Source organism: Schistocerca cancellata, chromosome 8 (assembly GCF_023864275.1).
Source record: "Schistocerca cancellata isolate TAMUIC-IGC-003103 chromosome 8, iqSchCanc2.1, whole genome shotgun sequence".
In the NCBI taxonomy this organism is placed as follows: domain Eukaryota; kingdom Metazoa; phylum Arthropoda; class Insecta; order Orthoptera; family Acrididae; genus Schistocerca; species Schistocerca cancellata.
In genome coordinates, this window is record NC_064633.1 from 82,070,446 (window position 1) to 82,091,710 (window position 21,265).

A 21,265-nucleotide genomic window follows, 5' to 3' on the forward strand; every position below is an offset into this window, starting at 1 on the left:
CATTTTCTGACAGTTTACCGCAACAAATAATACTAAAAGATGCATTTTGGAGAGATATTTAATGAGGAGTGTTTTAGCATTATTGCCTGCTTTGTATTTGATGGTTTCATTTCTGCACTTCAGATGTTTAATGTTTTGTGCATCCATACCGTGGCGTTTGAGTTTGCATAACAAAACAGTGATGTTTCCATGGTGTCATGGATATTGCGCTGTGATCATCTGACATGTGCAACTGCCTTGTTAATTTACATGTACCACATTTATCATATGTATACTTGTGTATTATGTAAATACGGATTTAAGTGATACAGGACATTAAAGATGTGCCCAAAACATGTCATTTGTAGTATGGTTTCATGTACTGAAGTGTCAGAAAATTATTGATACACTTTTGATTCCCTTTATTCATTTGTTTATAGATGATGAAATCAGCCCCTCTCCGCTTATAGACCGCAAAATGGTGTATGGCCATTTTATAGAAATTTGACTGATTCGGTAGATTAATAGTATGCAGAAGTTTGACACTTCCAGGAAAAGCTTTTCCCATGTTATTTGCATAAAGTAAGTTCAGCAAGGTTAAAGCACCTGACACTTTCATAAAATCCTTTCCACTGTACAACACATTCAGTTCATGATGTAAGTGTGAAGACTCTGGTTTAATGAAACTGATAACTGCTTTCAGTTCTTTTTGTAGGAAACAACTTTATGTTTAAAAAATGGTGACTGTTCAAACAGTGGTGCAGTTGACAAGTTATCATTAAAATTTAGTCTCTCACTGATCTGAGGTGCGATGTGGTAACAGATGTCTCGTGCATGCACCTTTCTTGATTCAGTGAAATGCCCCAATTTTGCAGTCAGTTCTGTCTGTTCTCAGTGATTGTTAATTTATGATGAGGCCCTAACATTCTGGAGAGGAGCCGCAAAGCGAGATATGTATTAAATAGTTTTCACTGCATCGTTATTCCTTTGGAGTAGTCTATTGAACAGAGTGCCACAGTGAGGCATGACTTTATCAGAAAATGTATCCAGAAGAGGAGATCTGCATCTTCAGGGAAGACTTCAGTCCAATAACGTTGTGTATCATCCTGTGATCGTTAGTATCACCATCATTTTTTTCCATACACACAACAATTTCTTTTTGGCATTTGCTTTTAGTGGTTACATTCCATGATTTGAAATTCAATGTGATTGAATGAGGAATAGGTTTTTCTTCACACTCTCGTCAAGAATGGCTGTGGGTTTAGGAGACTCTGGGAAAAAGGGAAAAATTCCTTCCACATTGCTGAAGAATATCTGTACCTGCTTGTTGTGTATCACACAACATTCAGTAATTAAATTTATTTAATATGGATAACTGTGAATAAAGCGAGTATTTTCATAACTTCTTTAATTCTGATTTGAACTTCACTTTTGTGGCCACTTATAACAGGAGCACCGTCATAACATCGAGCTATCAGTTTTTGAGGTGTTTCATTTACATTCATTTTCTCTAGCTGACTGAGAACAGCTGCATAGTTCAAACATTGTGACCAGTTGTGAAAAATTTGCGCAGACAGTTGTTTTGTCGATTTGAGTGCATAGAAATTTTTCTTCGACAATTCTCTCCTGATGAGATTAAGGTGTAACTCATTCCATCAGTTCATTTTGAATTGTTTTGGACAGACCTAAGGAAACGCCATTTTCTGATTTTTCAATGTGCTGCCTAAACGCACTGTTCCGTTCTGAAATCTGGCTAACTAATCTCGAAAAACTCCATAGTTTGTAGAGAATTTCCTGTTTTGTCATGGACCCTTAAGGCTAGCTCAAATTTGCCACAGAATTTAATGCAGTTACCTGTTCAATCAATATATAACAGTTTTTTGATATATTTTTATTATAAGCCTTTACATTAAGGTGTTAAGCATTATCTGTTTGGCACATAATGGCAGCATTCCCATTGAAAATTGAATAAAACCATTTAAATATTTTTCTCTGGAATTGTGTTTTTTCACCTTTGTTTGAACATTTTTTAAGTTTGTAAAGCTATTTTCAGTCCAAGCACTCTGACTAATACGTGTCACAAGATAGGTGAAACAGAAAAAAATGTGTTTTTCACTTCACAACCACTCAGCAGCATTGTACAGTGCTGTGTTAAAACTGCATGTATACCCTTGCTTGGATTTCCTCTGTTTTTGTTCATAACTAATGCTGAGATTGGGTCTGGGTGCTCAAAGTTCCTTCATTTACATCCTAACCATATGTTCCAAATTTTTACTTACTAATAAGACACATAACCTGAAAACACAGTCAGCAAGCAAGGAAAATATAGTAGCAGGATACGTTTTGTGAAACTCACTAGGTGGTGATACTCATGTAACCGTACTCAGGTGCACTCTGACGAGACATTTGTGAACTTATTCCAATAATGGATGGAATAGGCAATTGCAGAAACAAAAACTCTGTCAGAACAATAATACTAAAAATTGTTTTGCACAGTTCCAGTGTAGTTTCACAATTGCAAGCCCATACCTATTCCTTTCTTATAGCTTCATCTAAAAGAGTGATAATTTGTATTGTTATAGATCCAAGTAAGCAGCAGTAATGTAAAATAAACAGCGAGCTAGGTGAGCAAAAATTACTTTCCGTGGAAGAAAATTACCCATATTAAGGGCTAGTAACACAATCCTATAATGAGGCAGTTGTCTACGAGATAATTAGTAATTGAATAAACGGTTGGCTTGCTGTTTAGTGCTATGAGTGGGTTATTACTATGGGGTAACATCTGTCTGTTGTAAGAGAATGATATGATAGTTTATTTCATTATTGCTAAACTAAGCAGTGCTTTAGCTCATGTTATTTAAGTTTGTCTTATTGCTGTTTATTTAAACCAAGATTAAACAGTCATTTTGCTCATTCACGTTTAATCTGGTAACATAAAGACAGCTATTCTTTACCTGTGTACAAAGTACACCACACGTCCACTCGTGTTATGAAAAACAGTGCACCTGAGGGTTAATGGCACATCAAAGCATAACAGAGGTATACAGAGATAGGGATTTGATAGTAAAATGTTGGCAACTCTGTTTCTGTCCTTTTAACTTAAGGAGTGGGATGTGAAAATTATTTGCAGGTTGGTAGGACTTCCTTTGGCTGAAACACCAGATCCTTCAGGATGCCCATGAGAGCTGTACTCTGAGAAGCCATGCTTCCAGACCTTCTCTACATAGACCTGGGTGGCATTTCAAGGGGGGCCAGTTTTAAGGCTAGGTAACACCTGTTCGAAATACATCACACATCAGAAGTCCCAAAAACGTTGACTGCCATAATTTAAATCTGTGTGGGAAATACGGAAAATGCATTCTGATAATATAAATGCCGTAAGTTGGTGAGAAATTTATTTCAATATACACCATAGGGTGACTCCTCAGAACCTTTAACTACGAATCGCGCCTACGGTGGACAAAATGTATACAAGAAGATTGCATAACAGATGCAACAATATAGATAGTGAATAACATTAACAGTATAAACAGAAACAGAAAAAAGAGATATATTGCTTTACATTATTATGGTACCATATTGGAACAGAATACATGATAATTTTTGTAAAACTAATGTACAAATTGGATTCTGCACAAACGACAAAGTAGGGAGAATAGTTTGACACACCACCCACAAAACAAAACCATCTACATCCTCATGAATTTGTAAAAATCAAATGTGAAAATTTCTATGTTGGGTGAACAGGTAGATGTTTCTCCACCAGATTTAGAGGGCACACTAACATAAGTGAGAATTGTAAATCTTCTTTTAGTGCACATGTACGAAACTACAGTCATAAAACCAGCAGCTTGAGCAATCTTTAAAGGTACTACATAGGGCAGAGAAAGGCAGATTATTGGATGCTCTAGAAAAAATTGAATTTTATAGCACATTGGAAGAACAACCACGGTACATGTTCAGTCAACAAACAGACCTCAGAAATAAAAATTTTCTCAGTTGTTTTAGACATATACCCTAACGTATGATAATGCACCTTTGCAGATGTGTCAGTTTGACATGATATATACAGGTCACTTAAAATTTCAATATGTGAAATGGAACATTGACTAATTTTGCTCACTAGTTGTTCTTTGATGTGCATGTTACATTTTTATCTGTACTTAATGTAAACCTGCATGTCAAAATCTTGTAAGTATATGAATGTCAAACAACTACAAAACTGGTTGCACAAACTGTTAATCCCATTTTTCATTGTTCTCATTACATTGTGTTATGTTCATAGGGGGCTGAAAAAGGCATAATGCCAAAATTGCAATTGTAAAATAAAACACTAACAGCTGAAAGCTAGATGACACCATTTTAAATATATGCATATGACAAGAAATTAATTATCATTGTTGTAGTGGTGTCAAAATTTTGAAGAGAAGAGATAATTACAGCAAAAAAATTATGAATGTAGGCCGTCAAATGAATTGTTTTGCACCATGGGTTTTTGAATGTGTCTTGCAACATTACAAATTATTACAAGGGCCACCAATTTAAGTTTTATGAAACCAAAGAAAGATTTTTTTTACAAATTATTGTATTGTTTCTCAGAACTTTTGCGTATATTTGGACCAGTACTACAGACATTTCTTCCATTCTGATGTTGGTCCCTCAAGACAGTAGTTCCCTGTTCACACATCTTTTGTTTGAGAGACAAAGAGAGAAAGTTGTTGGGAATGTATCTGATGCATATAGGCAATCAGCCATTAATTCAATATTTTTCTCCATCAAATAATTGATTGTTTTATATGCTGTCTTACAGTTGACATTGTCACGTTAAAAATGTTGCACAGTTTTGAATGTTTTTCCCGATCATTGACTGCATGCTCATGAACAGATTGCTTGTGAACTACTTAGCGACGTTAACTATTCTTAGATCCTCTAAAACGAATGGTTGTTACATCTCCAATGCAACTAAAGAAACAAGTGATTTTTTTCATGGAAGAGCTTAGTGTATCAACCTCTTTTATTGGTTTCAGCTAATCTTGGAACACCAAAACAGTTGATTGTTGCTCTGTTTCTGGCTTGTATGAATTTGTCAAAGTTTTATCTTCTTTTATTTTGTTGTATACGGATTTTAAATTTCTTCAGTGAAATGTTTTTGAGGATTACTTAATACTGTTAGAATCCAACCTGTTTTTGAGCTTTGCTGAAATTGTCTTGAGTCATGTTGCACATAGCATTTGTTGTTGTTGTGGTCTTCAGTCCTGAGACTGGTTTGATGCAGCTCTCCGTGCTACTCTATCTTGTGCAAGCTGCTTCATCTCCCAGTACGTACTGCAGCCTACATCCTTCTGAATCTGCTTAGTGTATTCATCTCTTGGTCTCCCTCTACGATTTTTACCCTCCACACTGCCCTCCAGTACTAAGTTGGTGATACCTTGATGCCTCAGAACATTTCCTAGCAACCGATCCCTTCTTCTAGTCAAGTTGTGCCACAAACTCCTCTTCTCCCCAATTGTATTCAATACCTCCTCATTAGTTATGTGATCTACCCATGTATCTTTAGCATTCTTCTGTAGCACCACATTTCGTAAGCTTCTATTCTCTTCTTGTCCAAACTATTTATTGTCCATGTTTCACTTCCATACATGGCTACACTCCATACTAAGTCCCATAGTGCTCAGAGCCATACACTCCATACAAATACTTTCAGAAACGACTTCCTGACACTTAAATCTATACTCCATGTCAACAAATTTCTCTTCTTCAGAAGCGCTTTCCTTGCCATTGCCAGTCTACATTTTATATCCTCTCTACTTCGACCATCATCAGTTATTTTGCTCCCCAAATATCAAAACTCCTTTACTACTTTAAATGTCTCATTTCCTAATCTAATTCCCTCAGCATCACCTGACTTAATTAGACTACATTCCATTATCCTCATTTTGCTTTTGTTGATGTTCATCTTATATCCTCCTTTCAAGATACTGTCCATTCCATTCAACTGCTCTTCCAAGTCATTTGCTGTCTCTGACAGAATTACAATGCCATCGGCGAACCATAAAGTTATTTCTTCTCCATGGATTTTAATACCCATTCCAAATTTTTCTTTTGTTTCCTTTATTGCTTGCTCAATATACAGATTGAATAACATCGGGGATAGGCTACATCCCTGTCTCACTCCCTTCCCAACCACTGCGTCCCTTTCATGCCCCTCAACCCTTATAACTGACATCTGGTTTCTGTACAAATTGTAAATAGCCTTTATTTTACTCCCTGTATTTTACCCCTGCCACCTTTCAGAATTTGAAAGAGAGTATTCCAGTCAACATTGTCAAAAGCTTACATAGTATTTATAATTGCTGAAATAGCAATTGACTTTGGTTGACCTGCACAAAACTCATCACTAGTGGAAGCAGGACTGCAACAAAATTCTGCAAACCCATTATAAACAGATTTTTTGAAGATGACAGATCACAAAAAGTTGAACAAATGGATTTAACCGATGACTGTCTTGTTATCACCCTGTCCCTAATACTTGGATATGTGCTGTGACACTATTCCACCGGCATACTACACTTCAAGTATTCTGCCAACAGCATCTGCATGGGCCAGCCACCAGATGCTGCCTGCAGTGGGTCACGTAACTTGTGCACATGGCACAGTATCTGTCATGTCATCTAGTCGAGCCCTCCTCTTTATAAGTGTAGGCAGCAGGCTCTCCCTCTCATATTGTGCTCATGCTTATTGTCAGTAACTGCTTGTATCAGTACGTTGATTAGTTCTGTGTTTGTGTCTCATGTTCTCAACTGTAGTTCGCTTGTATGTGGAAGAAGAATGGACTTCTCATTGGGGCTGTGCTGTTGTTTGTGTCTTACACTACCACACAATTGGCGAAAAGTGTGGTATTTACTTCCATGTGATCAGTCTATTTGGTTGTTCCTTCTGTACTTCTTTCCATGGAGGCAGTGCGCCAATCTCTCCTCGAACTCGTTGGCCACATTGACTATGTAGGCTTCCACTCTGTCAGCATGCCTGCCGCCCTTAACCCTTATGACAACACATCTGAAGACTGGGAGGATAATGAGAAGTGACTTCAACAACACTTCTTCACCTTGGTGTCAATAATGTAAACACTTGTAAGACTTTGTTCCTTTTATGGATTTCTTCTTGGAATTACCAGTTATTGTGTCATTTAGCCCCACTCCAGAAATCTGTGTCGAATTGTTCTACAAAATGTATAAGTTGTCAGATTACCATCGTAAATTTGTGCATTCATTGCAGTGTGTGTAGAGTTCTATCGTGGTCATATACAGGCCTTCCAGTCATACAGGGCTTGGGTAGCCAAACTTCATTGTCTCCATGCAAATGTCAGTTTGTTACCAATGCTCATCATGATTCTGCTGTCCGTGATGTCATCATTCAGTTGGCTTCTCACAAAGATGTGCATCAGTATGTGCTACAATGCAAGGATCCATCTTTGCCAGAAGTGTTACATATTACTCTATCTTTTGGGGGTATCTCGTGTTGCTGGTAATCAGATTGAGGCCTTGGTGTGACATTGTTTGCAGTGACTCCTGTTTCTGGTCTTTGGAAGTCCATCAGTTCTCAACGGGGAGAGATCAATGTGGCAGCTGTAAAAACATGGCCTCTGCACCACACTGGAGAGTGACTTCTCAATCACAGCACTTCCATCTTGGCAATAATGTTCCATGCAACACAACAGGGGTGCGTGCTCTAAGCGCTGTAGCAACTGTAGGACTAAAGGACATATCATTGTGTTTTGTTCCCACCCCCAATGCGAATGTGGACATGGATGTTAATTGTGTCTCTCCAGTGCTTATGAATCATAACAAACTGGTTATTGAAGTGGGAGTGATGAACAAAGTGTTCAGACTGCAGGTGGACATGGGTGCAGCAGTGACTTTACTGAACTCAACCACTTTCATGGATATGGGATCTCTGAAATTGTCTTCAGTTACTTGATGTTCCGTGGGTTACAACAAGCAGTGTATTCCAATTTTGGGGCAATTTACAACTTTCCCCAGGCGTAAATCTGTGTTTCCTTGACTTTTTTTGTAGTGGATAACACTGGCACCAATAATTTGCTTGGTTTGGATGCTTTCAGTGCTTTTGGTTTTTCCATTTTGGATATGGTGCACCTCGTGTCTGAGCAGGTCCTTAACCAGGAATTCTTCTGTGTTGTCATTTCTTTTCTCAGATGAATTAGGTTGTGTCACTAATTTTGCAGCCCTCATTACCCTGAAACCTGTGGTGCTTTTTCTGTGCACACCTTATTTCGGTGGCTTTGCACGGTCAAGTGAAATCAGAAATGGACAGGTTGAGGTCGTTGTGGGTCATACAGCCTACTACGTAGGGTGAGTGGTCTACCTCTGCCGACACCCCCCCCCCCCCCCCTCCCTTCTTCGTGGCTGTTAAAGTCTATGTGGTTAGCTTCACTTCTGCGGCAACTTTAAAGTTTAAGTAAATTCTCAATCTATCATTGCCCCGTCCAGATGAGTTATTGGCTAAATTCACCGTGGCCAGTTTTCTCCAAAAATTTATTTATCTGTGGCCCATTTACAGATTCCATTGAATGAGGATTTTAAATGACTCTTTGTGATTAATGTGCACTTCTGGTTGTACCAATATTATCACCTTGCATTTGGTCTGACCAGTGCTCCGGCTAAATCACCCCCCAACCCCCGATGACACTGCTTCCGATGGGCATGACGTCACACCAGTTTCATTTGGTTCATTTGAGTAGTTGTCAGCAGGCTTATGCGCATACACGGTTGGGTCGCATATGTGCAGTACCTTCTCCTGCTTCTAGCTACTTGAAGTGTGGCTGTTACCTGTATCCAAGGTAACTAGACAGGAGTGATAAGCAATAGCAATAAGCAGCCAGATGCTACCCGGAAACATTTTTATAGCATACCCAAGCTACCAGATTCGCACATGCGCAGAGCAGTCCGAGTTGTAGTGGTGAGTGGTAGTCTCCATGTGAACCGTGTTTACATTTTGTGATTTTGCTGTTTCCTCTTGGTTTATAGCTCTCAACTCAAATGAAAACAAAATGGATTTCTGTGGCCGGGAGCTATGAAGCGAATTAAAATACATTCACATTCTCAAGGAAGGCTAAAATATGGTATTAGTTTCAGTTTTTATTTCCAGGTTTTTGGCAGTCGGGCATTAATTGCCTTGCAGAACACTGAAGTTATTTTCGTCGATTTGATACAAAACTTTGGCTTTAATTAATCTTTTCCACAGAGACAGTCAATTTATTTGAAACTCTGTTGAATAGTGTCAGATGTTTGAGGAATTTCAAGTGCATGTTGTTATCGTTTGGAATGTGTGGCATTATGCCATAATAAAGAACTAAACATGAGATAATACGTTGGTACTCCAAGAAAATTTGTATCCTGAAAACCACTCTGAAAAGTTTAATATCAGCTTTTGGCCTATGTCTTTGTGAATCTGGATATATGAAAAAAGCTCTTTAAGTCGAATTATGCATTTTGTTATGGTGTACGAAATTCCTATGCTCTTGAAGTATCCTCTGATGTCCTGTTTCGTCTGTGACATAATGTAAGGTCTCCTAATGCTATGTACGTACGAAAATACAGTGTACCTACATCATCATAGCTGCGGAGGCACAGTAACGCCGTTTTCTGGCGCTATCTGACAACTGCTGAATCGTGGGAAAATATTGCGATCGGTTTTTTGAAAAGCATTACTTTCAAAGTACATTTCATTTTACGCAATAAGAGTTATGTTACGTGTTCGAACATGCTTTGAATTTCTTAAATCATAGAGCATTTGATTCTCATTTAAAGCTTAACACTTTGAGGGCCAGCCACTTAGAAGAATTTTGAACCCAGAAGATCTTTTACATCTTACTTAAAATTTTACTAGCACATTTGTGCGATGTATCAAAGTGCAACACACGCAAAAAAGACAAATATTGTATGTGAAAGCTTAGCTTTTCTTGTAGCTACACTATGTACATAAATTTATATCATTAACTTTTCCTATTGTATGCTCCGAACCACATCATTTACTTGGGACACATATTCTGAAAGATGAATCATTGTATGTAAAAGCTTAGATTTTCTTGTAGCTACACTATATACATTAATTTATATCATTAACTTTTCCTATTTTATGCTCCAAATCACGTCATTTACTTGGGACACATATTCTGAAAGACGAAAACCGAATTTCGGAAATGGTTTTCTGCTGTCATGTTTACTTGTTCAGGTCTGAAGCAGATTTGCTAGCCCAGTTAACTACGGGGCCTGGAAAACAGCAGATGTAGTTTATAATTTAGTCAGCACAGTCATTATTTCTCTTCAGCTAGACAAGGTATAAACAGCTTCATTCTAAGATTTCTACTTATCCTCCACCCTACAAAAGCCACTCCGTCAATATTAGCCAAAATTTTTAAAAACGAGATGAAACCTGACAGCCCAAGCACATTTCGGTACTGGCTGAATTTACATGGGAGCGAAAATTGATTGTGGAATTGGAAAACCGGCAGCCAGGGGTGGATTTCCAGAATTGATTTTGAAGTGTTCACATGGACACCCAGAAGTGATAGTAGGAGATCAGTTTACGAAATTTTGGGTGCCCCATCTAAACGCAATGAATATCTGCTGCCATCGGCTGGTGAGATCACGTACCATGAGCTACGATTGGCTTACGAAAGTGCATCGCGATCTCGATTTAAATGCTTTGGAAACTAATGTTCTGTGTTTGGTGAAATTCGAATATATACGTTCTTAATACGAAAATATGCAGCATACATGTTGCTGCAAATCAAATATCTTTCGATAACAAATTCTTTTGTGGGGTTCATTTCCTAAAGGGGTAAGGGGTGGGAGGTTTTACACAAGTGTATAAAACCTTGAGCATTCAAAGCATTGATAAGTTTTCTGATTCTGAGGGAAAGTATACTCTCACTTAACACAAAAAAAGTGTATTTTCATCTGGGAGAAAGTGTACTTTTTAACCGGGAAAAATCCAGAAATTCTTTTTTGTTGTCCACGTACATGTTCCATAGATCATTTGAATGGTTCCTTTATCAGAATGATGTGGAACGAATCAGTTTCCAAGATATAACATTCCATCCTGGATTTTCCATTCTTTGAGTTTCCAGGATATATTATACATGATTAGTGGATCCCAGTTTTTAAGTAGAAATACACTCCTGGAAATGGAAAAAAGAACACATTGACACCGGTGTGTCAGACCCACCATACTTGCTCCGGACACTGCGAGAGGGCTGTACAAGCAATGATCACACCCACGGCACAGCGGACACACCAGGAACCGCGGTGTTGGCCGTCGAATGGCGCTAGCTGCGCAGCATTTGTGCACCGCCGCCGTCAGTGTCAGCCAGTTTGCCGTGGCATACGGAGCTCCATCGCAGTCTTTAACACTGGTAGCATGCCGCGACAGCGTGGACGTGAACCGTATGTGCAGCTGACGGACTTTGAGCGAGGGCGTATAGTGGGCATGCGGGAGGCCGGGTGGACGTACCGCCGAATTGCTCAACACGTGGGGCGTGAGGTCTCCACAGTACATCGATGTTGTCGCCAGTGGTCGGCGGAAGGTGCACGTGCCCGTCTACCTGGGACCGGACCGCAGCGACGCACAGATGCACGCCAAGACCGTAGAATCCTACGCAGTGCCGTAGGGGACCGCACCGCCACTTCCCAGCAAATTAGGGACACTGTTGCTCCTGGGGTATCGGCGAGGACCATTCGCAACCGTCTCCATGAAGCTGGGCTACGGTCCTGCACACCGTTAGGCCGTCTTCCGCTCACGCCCCAACATCGTGCAGCCCGCCTCCAGTGGTGTCGCGACAGGCGTGAATGGAGGGACAAATGGAGACGTGTCGTCTTCAGCGATGAGAGTCGCTTCTTCCTTGGTGCCAATGATGGTCGTATGCGTGTTTGGCGCCGTGCAGGTGAGCGCCACAATCATGACTGCATACGACCGAGGCACACAGGGCCAACACCCGGCATCATGGTGTGGGGAGCGATCTCCTACACTGGCCGTACACCACTGGTGATCGTCGAGGGGACACTGAATAGTGCACGGTACATCCAAACTGTCATCGAACCCATCGTTCTACCATTCCTAGACCGGCAAGGGAACTTGCTGTTCCAACAGGACAATGCACGTCTGCATGTATCCCGTGCCACCCAACGTGCTCTAGAAGGTGTAAGTCAACTACCCTGGTCAGCAAGATCTCCGGATCTGTCCCCCATTGAGCATGTTTGGGACTGGATGAAGCGTCGTCTCACGCGGTCTGCACGTCCAGCACAAACGCTGGTCCAACTGAGGCGCCAGGTGGAAATGGCATGGCAAGCCGTTCCACAGGACTACATCCAGCATCTCTACGATCGTCTCCATGGGAGAATAGCAGCCTGCATTGCTGCGAAAGGTGGATATACACTGTACTAGTGCCGACATTGTGCATGCTCTGTTGCCTGTGTCTATGTGCCTGTGGTTCTGTCAGTGTGATCATGTGATGTATCTGACCCCAGGAATGTGTCAATAAAGTTTCCCCTTCCTGGGACAATGAATTCACGGTGTTCTTATTTCAATTTCCAGGAGTGTATATCAGTGGAATGGGAGGATATGTTAAGGAGAAATGATTTTAAATTAGATGTAAAACTTGCTTTGCTACTATCAGACATTTTATGTTATTCGGCAAATGACCAAAAATATTTGTTGCTGCATATTGCATTCCCTTCTAAGACACCGACAACTTTAACAATGGGTAATGAAGGTCATTTTTCCCTCTAGTGTTGTAGGTATGGACATCACTGTTCTTCTCAAATTGTGATGGATTATTTATGATGTATTTCCTTAGTGCGTATATGTATTGTGACGTCACGTTCTCATGTCTACATCAATTGTTGGTATTTTTTCAAACTTTGAGGAGTCCATTTTCAGAGAGCCACTTAATAATTCTTTGGAAAATATCATTTAGCAATTCTTCTGTTGCTTTCTCCCTAGTGGGATTTATGGTAACATTAGTACTGTCTGCAAAAAGTGGCAGTTTTGCTTGTGGAAGGTATGTAAGGAATGGGAGTGAACCCAGATTTTAATCCTGTGGGACTCTCTTTGTGATTCCTTTTTTTTTTTTTTCACAAATCACTAAAATTTTTACCTTTCGAATATTGAATTATTCAGCACAACCATTTGCATTTGTTCAAAACCAGCTGTGCATATAGCCATCAATTCCATAAAACTTGAGTGTTTCTAAGAGAGTAACATGATCTACACAATCAGTCTTCTTGGAAAGATCACAAAAATAACAACTGGCTGTATACAATTATTTAAGGTTGTACTGTTTGATGAGTAAATGTATAAATAGCCTTCTCAGTTGAGCAACCCTTCTGTAGTCCAAACTGTGATATGCTAAGTAAATTGCTTTAAGTGTACTACTCCTCTTGACTACATCACCTTCTCGAATAGTTTGGAAAAAGTAGTCAGTAAAGAAAATGAACAATAATTTTTTTAACTCTGTCTTGTCACTTTTCTTATGAAGTGGTTTAACAATTGCATTGTTAAACTTTGACATTGTTTATTAAGTTGGAGCAACTACTCAGAGTTCTGTTTGAAATTCCAGTAACCCACCTAAAATGTTTTTTTTTTTTTTTAGAATGTTTATAATTTTATTAATTGCAGTGAAGGATGTTGGTACTACTTCTAATTGCTTATAGTTTTGTGGAATGACATTTTTAATATATTCTCTTACTTCTTCAAATGAACCATTTAATCCTGTATTTGCTGCTACATTCAGAAAGTGGTTGTTAAAAGTACTGGCAGCTTGTGAATTATCAGCCACAACATTGTCATTTAGTTCAATTGTTATGGAATCTTGTACACTGACTGACTGTCAGTCATGTTTCCCGTTTCACAATGTCCAATATGGTTTTAATCTTGTTATCTGTGTTATTTATTTCTGCCTGGACATGCATACTTCTGGAGACTATAATGACTTTCCTTAAAATATTACAGTACGTTTTTGTAGTATGCAAGTAATGTCAGATCTTGACTTACTCTGGCCTTTACACAAATTTCTCTCTTCCTCCTGTTAAGATTTTAATGCTCTAAGTTATCCATGGATTACTTGTGTGTATTTTTAAATGGATGTTCTGGATAATTTTTTAGGGAAGCAACTGTCAAAAATTGACACAAATTTCCTATGAAATATATTGAATTTGACATTAGCATCTCTTTCTACTTATACCTCATCCCTCAGCAGTCCTTTCAGCTTATTCTTAAAACATTGTATCCTGTTCTTCAGTAGCGCTACAGCCCTTGGTGAGCCTTGGCTTCTTCAACAATCTTCCTCCACACTTCTCAGTTATTTGCTGCTCTTTTCCACATCCGGACTCCCATTCTGGTAAGATCCATTATTATGTCGTCAATCCATCTTCTTCTAGGTCTCCCTTTTTGCCTAGCTGAATGGATTGCACTTTTCATCATTTTCTTTGTAATTCTATCCTCTGCTATTCTCTGAAAGTGTGCTAGCTGTGATTTCACAAATTTTACTATGCCCCTACCTTGAATTAACTCTTAAATTTTGGCATTGTAGTGTATTCTCCAGCCTCCTTCCTCCCTTATTGGCCCATAGATTTTGCATATTATTTTCTGCTCAGTGGTTCTTAGTGCGTTTTATCATGTTCTGTCAACCTCCATACCTCTGAACCATATGTGATAACTGGACAGATTGGGGAATTATATATTAGCAGTTTTGTTTTTCTTGTAACAAGGCTATTTCTGAAAAGTTGCATATTTGCAAAGTAAGCTCTGTTTCCAGCTTCTATTCTTTCCCCTATAACCTTTCCAATACTGTTATCATTTGTTATTAGGGCTCCCAATTAGTTGAAAGAGGACACACCTTTGAAGCATTTCTCATTGATGTTTAGGTTTTTAGGGGTTCTTCTGGCCTCAGATTGTGACATTGCCATATATTTTGTTTTGTTTTCATTTACTATGAGGCCAATTTTTAAGGCTTCTGTTTCCATTGCCTGGCATGTTTCTTGGAGTGTATTGATATTTCTTCCTACTATAGCAACGTCATCAATGTATGCACATATCTGGCTAGTTTTCTTAAATATCGTGCCTTTTTTGTTGATTTTATTTAGTACACTATGCAAGGCTATATTGAATAGGACAGTGGAGAGACTATCACCTTGCTTCACACCTTTAATAAAGTCAAAGCTTTCACTTGTTCTGCTAAGGACCTTTACTTTTTGCTCTTGTCTCTGTCATTGTCATTCTGGTCAGTCTTATTAGTTTAGCACATATACCAACTTCTTCCAGTACTCTGTATAGTTCTTGCCCATTTATGCTGTCAAAGGCATGTTTGAAGTCGATGAATAGGAAATGCAGATCTATATCGTATTCATAGAACTTTTCCATCATTTTTCTTATCACAAATATTTGATCAGTTGTTACTTTGTCTGGTCGAAAGCCACACTGGTATTCCCCTAGTATGCATTCTGTACACTTCTTTATCCTTTCGTTTAATATACTTGTGAAGATCTTATAAGCTGTGCTTATGAGTGTTAAACCTCTATAGTTTTCATGTGCTGTTGTGTCCCCTATCTTATAAATGGGGATTATTGTTCCAGTTTTCCAATTATCTATCATAGTTTCCGTTTCCCATATATCTGATATTAATGTGTGCAGTCTCTTTATTACAGTCTCACCACCAGTTTTTATTAATTCAGCGATTATGCTGTCATCCCCAGGGACTAGATTGTTTTTTGACCTACGCACAGCCTGGGAGACCTCTTGCAGCGTTAAATGATAATTAAATCAAGACCCTAAGCTGTCGACAGGCATTGATATACATCAACGGGGACAGTTATAAATGTGTGCCCCGACTGAGATCGGAACCCGGGATCTCCTGCTTATTTGACAGACACACTATCTATCTGAGCCACCGAGGGCACAGAGGATAGTGCGTTGCCCTACTATTTTGCTGCGCACGAGTTGGAAAATTGACTGTTGCAATTAGATTGAGGCACCAAAATAATAATTCGGTTCATTTTTCCTGTCCGTATTGTTTAAGAAATCTACGATGAAATCTCCGTGCACTTCTAACTGTTTCTTCTTGTCTGACAGGTAGCTAAATAATGTACTTCGATTTCTCATAAATAGCTGAAAGTTTCTTGGAGGGGATCTGTAGACAGTTACAATTATCAGAGAAGTATACAGCAGTAACAACTCACAAGCCCATGCTTCTAGGTTCTGATCAACACAAAAACAGTTCTTTCAATATTTTTGACTCTGTGTCCAACTTTCATATTTCAACTTCTCCTTTATCCATGTTAACTCTACACGAAAATTATATAAGTTTATAATCCTTGATAACTTCTCTAACCCTGTGTTTAGATGGTGTTTGGAAAGGCTCGGTTTACTATATTGTACAGGTTGGAATTGGTTGAGCTTGTTCATCATTGTTTGATTGACTTGTGTGATGATTTAGCTATAACTAAAAAAAAATGTGACCAATCTCTGCATAAATCACACGGCGTCTGTTTGTATGCAGTAACAGAGCTGAGATACCCATTGGATTGTGGAGGTCAAGGAATTACACATAGAACAATTATTATTATTATTATTATTATTATTATTATTATTATTATTATTATTACTATTACAAATTTATTTTCAAAGAACAATTTGACCATGTAAGCTGCAGGTTCTTCCCTAGTTTCCAGTACGCATCCGGTCGCTTAGTTTATGTGAGACATACCAGTACATGAACTTTGTACTTGGTGATCACTGAAATGAAACTCCAATGTAACTTTTATTTCTTGAAATAAATTTTGTTATATTGTCTTGGTTGTTGATGATGTAAATCTTCATTTTAGAATCATAAATTACTCTTTCTATACATATTTTAATGTTAGAAACTCATCAATGGAAATTTGCAGCATGTCTGCCATTAACACTCCAAGATTAGGGTGTATATTAAGTCCGGGAACACGTTCAATTATTTATTGCACAAGAACCAAACATTGTACAGATATCATACATAATATCATTTTGAAGAGAAAACCTGAAAGTTTTTTTTTTTCCATGTATACCACCACAGCGTAGTTTGGTAATTTGCCAATAGCGCTAGTTGCAAACATGGCGAGTTAGGTGCGGAGTGAGCTTTCTGTGTGTTGGAGTTCGACAAAAACACCAGATCTCTCTCCGAGTGACTTTTTTCTGCGGGAACACATTAAAGGTCTTGGGTGTAAGTACTGCCTCTACCAAGTGATGTAGCAGAGCTCGAGGAGAGAATACAGGAAGTGACTGCCACAGTCGACGATGCCGTGCTGGGATGGGTATGGCAAGAATTCGATTACCGTATTGACGTCTGCCAGGTCTTTCATAGTTCGCATATCGAATGTTTGTTGGAAAAAAAAAAAAAAAAAAAAAGGTTTAAGAGTTTCTGTTCATAATGCAATATGTATGACATCTGAACGATGTTTAGTTCTTGTGCAATAAATAATTAAAAGTGTTCGCGGGCTTTATGTACCCCCTGTACATCCATCTCCTCTGAGATCTCAAACAGAAATAGTTTAGTACCTTTGTTAATTCCACAAATCATACTGGCTCAGAATACTTCAGAGCGTGACACCGATTATTAGTGTTCAGACTCAAAGTAGTATGTAACTTGACTCTAACCTAAAAAATGTGCCCCTCTGATTCCAATATAATAGGGATATTGTTTTGTGTGCTTGTGGGCTCCCATACATTTTCTGCAAGGTGCTCAGCTAATCTTTTCTTCCTCCTCCACCCATCCACCCACGAGTAGGTCCCCAAGAATGTTCCTTGTTTGGCTCCTTTACACTGTGTCCACCATCTGGTTTTGGCTACGGATGCGTCTCACTATCTACTTGGAGACATTCTTGCACATCTATATGAGGATGGTTCTGAACATCAAATAGCTTAAGTGTCAAAAACGTTCATCTCTGCTCAGCAGTGTTACTCTCAAATTGAAAAGCAAGCACTTGTCATTGTCTACACCCTCAATAAGTTTCACTTCTTCTATGGATCTAAGCTACACCTTATTACTAACAATGAGCCCTTGGTTTCATTGTTTAATCCTTCTACTTCTTTGCCTGTCACAGCAGTACATCGCCTCCAGGGTGGGGCCTCGTTTCTGTCTTACTACACCTATGAAATAAATTTTCAGCCTGTCCAATGCTGATGTGTTATTCCAGCTTCCATTGTGATCCTACTTTTGAACTGGTTGCTCTTTGTTTCCACTTACATGTTGGGGCGCAACATACAGTAGATGGGTTTCCTGTTATAAGTTTCTGGATCGCAGCTCCTGTTGCTGCCAATCTGGTTTTGCATCATGTCATTCACCTCATTCAGCATGATTGACCAGACAATCCACCATGCGGGTTTCTGATCCTTTGTGTAACTATTTTGCCATACGTCATTACCTTTTGCTATTTGATGATGTTCTCTTAGCTACAAACAGGCTGTCACCCAAGGTCGTGATTCAGGTCACTCTGTGCCAAGATGTGCTCCAGCTCCTACATCAGGAACATTGGGGGATGTTGTGGACAAAGAAATTGGCCCATCGGCATGTGTTTTGGCCTAGTATTGACAGCGATGTACATCTTGTCACGTATTGCTCTGTGCGCTACCCCCGTGGGTGACCATGTCTCTGTGGCCCATGAGAACACATCCATGTTGATTTTACAAGACCCTTCCTAAATTCTTACGGGTTATTGGTTCTAAATGGTTTCTGTAAATTTCTGTATGTTATCCGCTATCTTTCAACTTCAGCTGTGCCTATGATTCAAGACCAGTCCAAAATTTTTTGTATTGAAGAATTGTCTTATACATTTGTGACAGATAACAGTCCACAGTTTGTGTCTCAGACCTTCCATGATTTCTGCACCCATCAAGGCATTCACCACGTGACTGCTCTTTCTTTTCACCCCTAATGTAACGTCGAGGCAGGATGTCTTGTCTGTATGTTCAGTGTTCAAATGAAGAAGTTTGTCACCGATTTGTCCACAGACAACACCTTGACGTGCTAGAATTCCTTCAGTTATATGCTGATGGGGGATCGGAGTCTGATCAATGCGCTCTGTGGTCATCAGCTCTGCACCCTCCTTCATCTGCTCGTGCTACCACACCAATGCCCATTAGTGCAGCCCTCATCACAGTTCACTTCTGGCTCTGTTGTCTGGGCTTGGAGGTTCTGTTTCTGATCCTGGTCCATAGCTGCTGATGCCACCATTCCTGTATACTGTGCATTGCTGATGGGCTTACGGCATGCGACCGTGACCATCTGCATCCTCGCACTAGTGTGTGGGTCGTAGGTCTACTGCCGCCGCCTCCGTCTCATCCCTTAACACCTGTCCCGGTTTCGTGGGGCACCCCTGCTGCAAGGGGGACCCACCCTCCTTGTGGATGTTGCTGCCTTCTGCCCTCCTCTGGGATCCAGCGCCTCAGTGTGTGCTGCCAGCTCTTCCTGCTATGCTTTGCTATCACCAGTGATTCCACTGCTGACTGGGTCAGTGCCCTTGGGTCCTTCAGAACCAGTGCCCCTGGCTGAGCATCTAGCACGTTTACTGTCTGTACAGTTCCACAATGTTCAGGAACCAGAAGTCAAAATGCAACAAGTGCCTTTACCATCAGTCTTCTCTCATGGTGCTTTGTGGGGGAGTGGCCAGTGCATGTCTCCATGGCTGCACCACTTCTGCCCTACTCACTAGTTCTGGCCCAGAATCTTCTTCCACCACCACTGTCATTGTTCTCATATTGTGTTGGTCGCTATTGTCAGCAATTGCTTGTATGGGTACCTGGAACTGAGATTGTTTCTAGTTTGTCCCCCCATTCTCAACTGTTGTTATCTTGTCTGTGGAAGGAGAATAAACTTTGGTTCATTGTGGCTGTGCTGTTGTTTGTGTCTTACAGCACAATATGCTGTCAAGCTAGACTTTTACGAAAATTATAAAAAAAGTCATCCATTGAAAACCATCATAAAAAATGTAATTTTTCTCACAAGAGAGTTTCTTTAAATGCTCATTACAAAGAAACTACTCTGCGATATGATATTACTGTAACAATAACATATGACATACTTTAAAACAAAAGTAAATGTCACATCTCAGTACTGCCACATAGTGGTTGGTTGTAAAAATGTAGAAGGTGGCCCTCAAATCTCATATTAAAATAAATTCTTGTAGACAGAAAAGATAACTATAACAATTTTAGTTCATGGTAATTGAAACATTTTCTCATAGTGTGTCTGTTTCATGGAACTCCATTTATGCAGATATGTTTATTGTGTATATATTTTTCTTAACAGTAATCTAGGCTGTGATGGCCGAAGGCAAACAGCATGCATTAGCAATAGGAATTACAACATTATCTACAGAAGACATGTAAGTATTTACCAGTAATGATTGGATCAATAATTCTGCAACGCTTAAAAGCAAGATTAAATTCAGTATGCAGTGTAGAAAATTCGTATTTCGTGGCAGTAGTCAGTATCATTGGAAACAGATTTTTATCTGGAACAAACTCTCTCTCTTTCTCTCTGTCTGTCTGTCTGTCTGTCTGTGTGTGTGTGTGTGTGTGTGTGTGTGTGTGTGTGTGTGAGAGAGAGAGAGAGAGAGAGAGAGAGAGAGAGAGAGAGAGAGCTAATCCTTCTCAATTCATTGAGCTACCTTCTTTTAGCTCTTACACTATCTTCATCTGGACAGGCTGTCACCCAGTCTATCCTATACAGCCCTGCTATGCATAGGATCTGCAGATGCTGTGGGAAACAGGAGATACCAAAATACAGTGATTAACCTTGCAAGAGCCATTACAGACAGGTAACATCTTGCCCTGGTAATTCGCAACAAAGTTTCTGATACCATTTTTTGTGACACCAATAAACCAATCACCATCACTGTGAGCAAATCATTGACTTATAGTCATCTGATGCCATAGACCTCAACAAAAATCAAACCCATTTTCCTTCAGGATAGTAACCACATCTTGTGGTGCCCTCTGATGAGAGATACTGCATTAAAAATCATACTCTTACCCCAAAGTGGTGGTCTATCACCAGCTTGATATATGCAGTGCCCTAGTGCCTGTGCTTGATACAATCCTAGTCCTATGTCCCATGGCTGTGGATGACCTGAGTGGAAGACTTACAATAAGGGCTGATTATTGCTTTTTGTTCTCTGTTCTTTCTTCAGGCAGATAAGGGAACAGTACTGGAAGCTAGTTTTGATATAAGGGAAAAACA

General features: G+C 39.6%; 1 protein-coding gene across 1 annotated transcript in view; it reads left to right on the plus strand.

Moving 5' to 3' along the window:
• Positions 1–21,265, plus strand: part of LOC126094528 (malignant T-cell-amplified sequence 1 homolog) — a 66,540-nt gene that overhangs the window by 38,352 nt on the left and 6,923 nt on the right. The window contains exon 5 of the mRNA XM_049908946.1: positions 20,341–20,408. Coding sequence (XP_049764903.1) covers positions 20,341–20,408 — 68 coding nt within the window. The remainder of the gene's footprint in view (positions 1–20,340; positions 20,409–21,265) is intronic.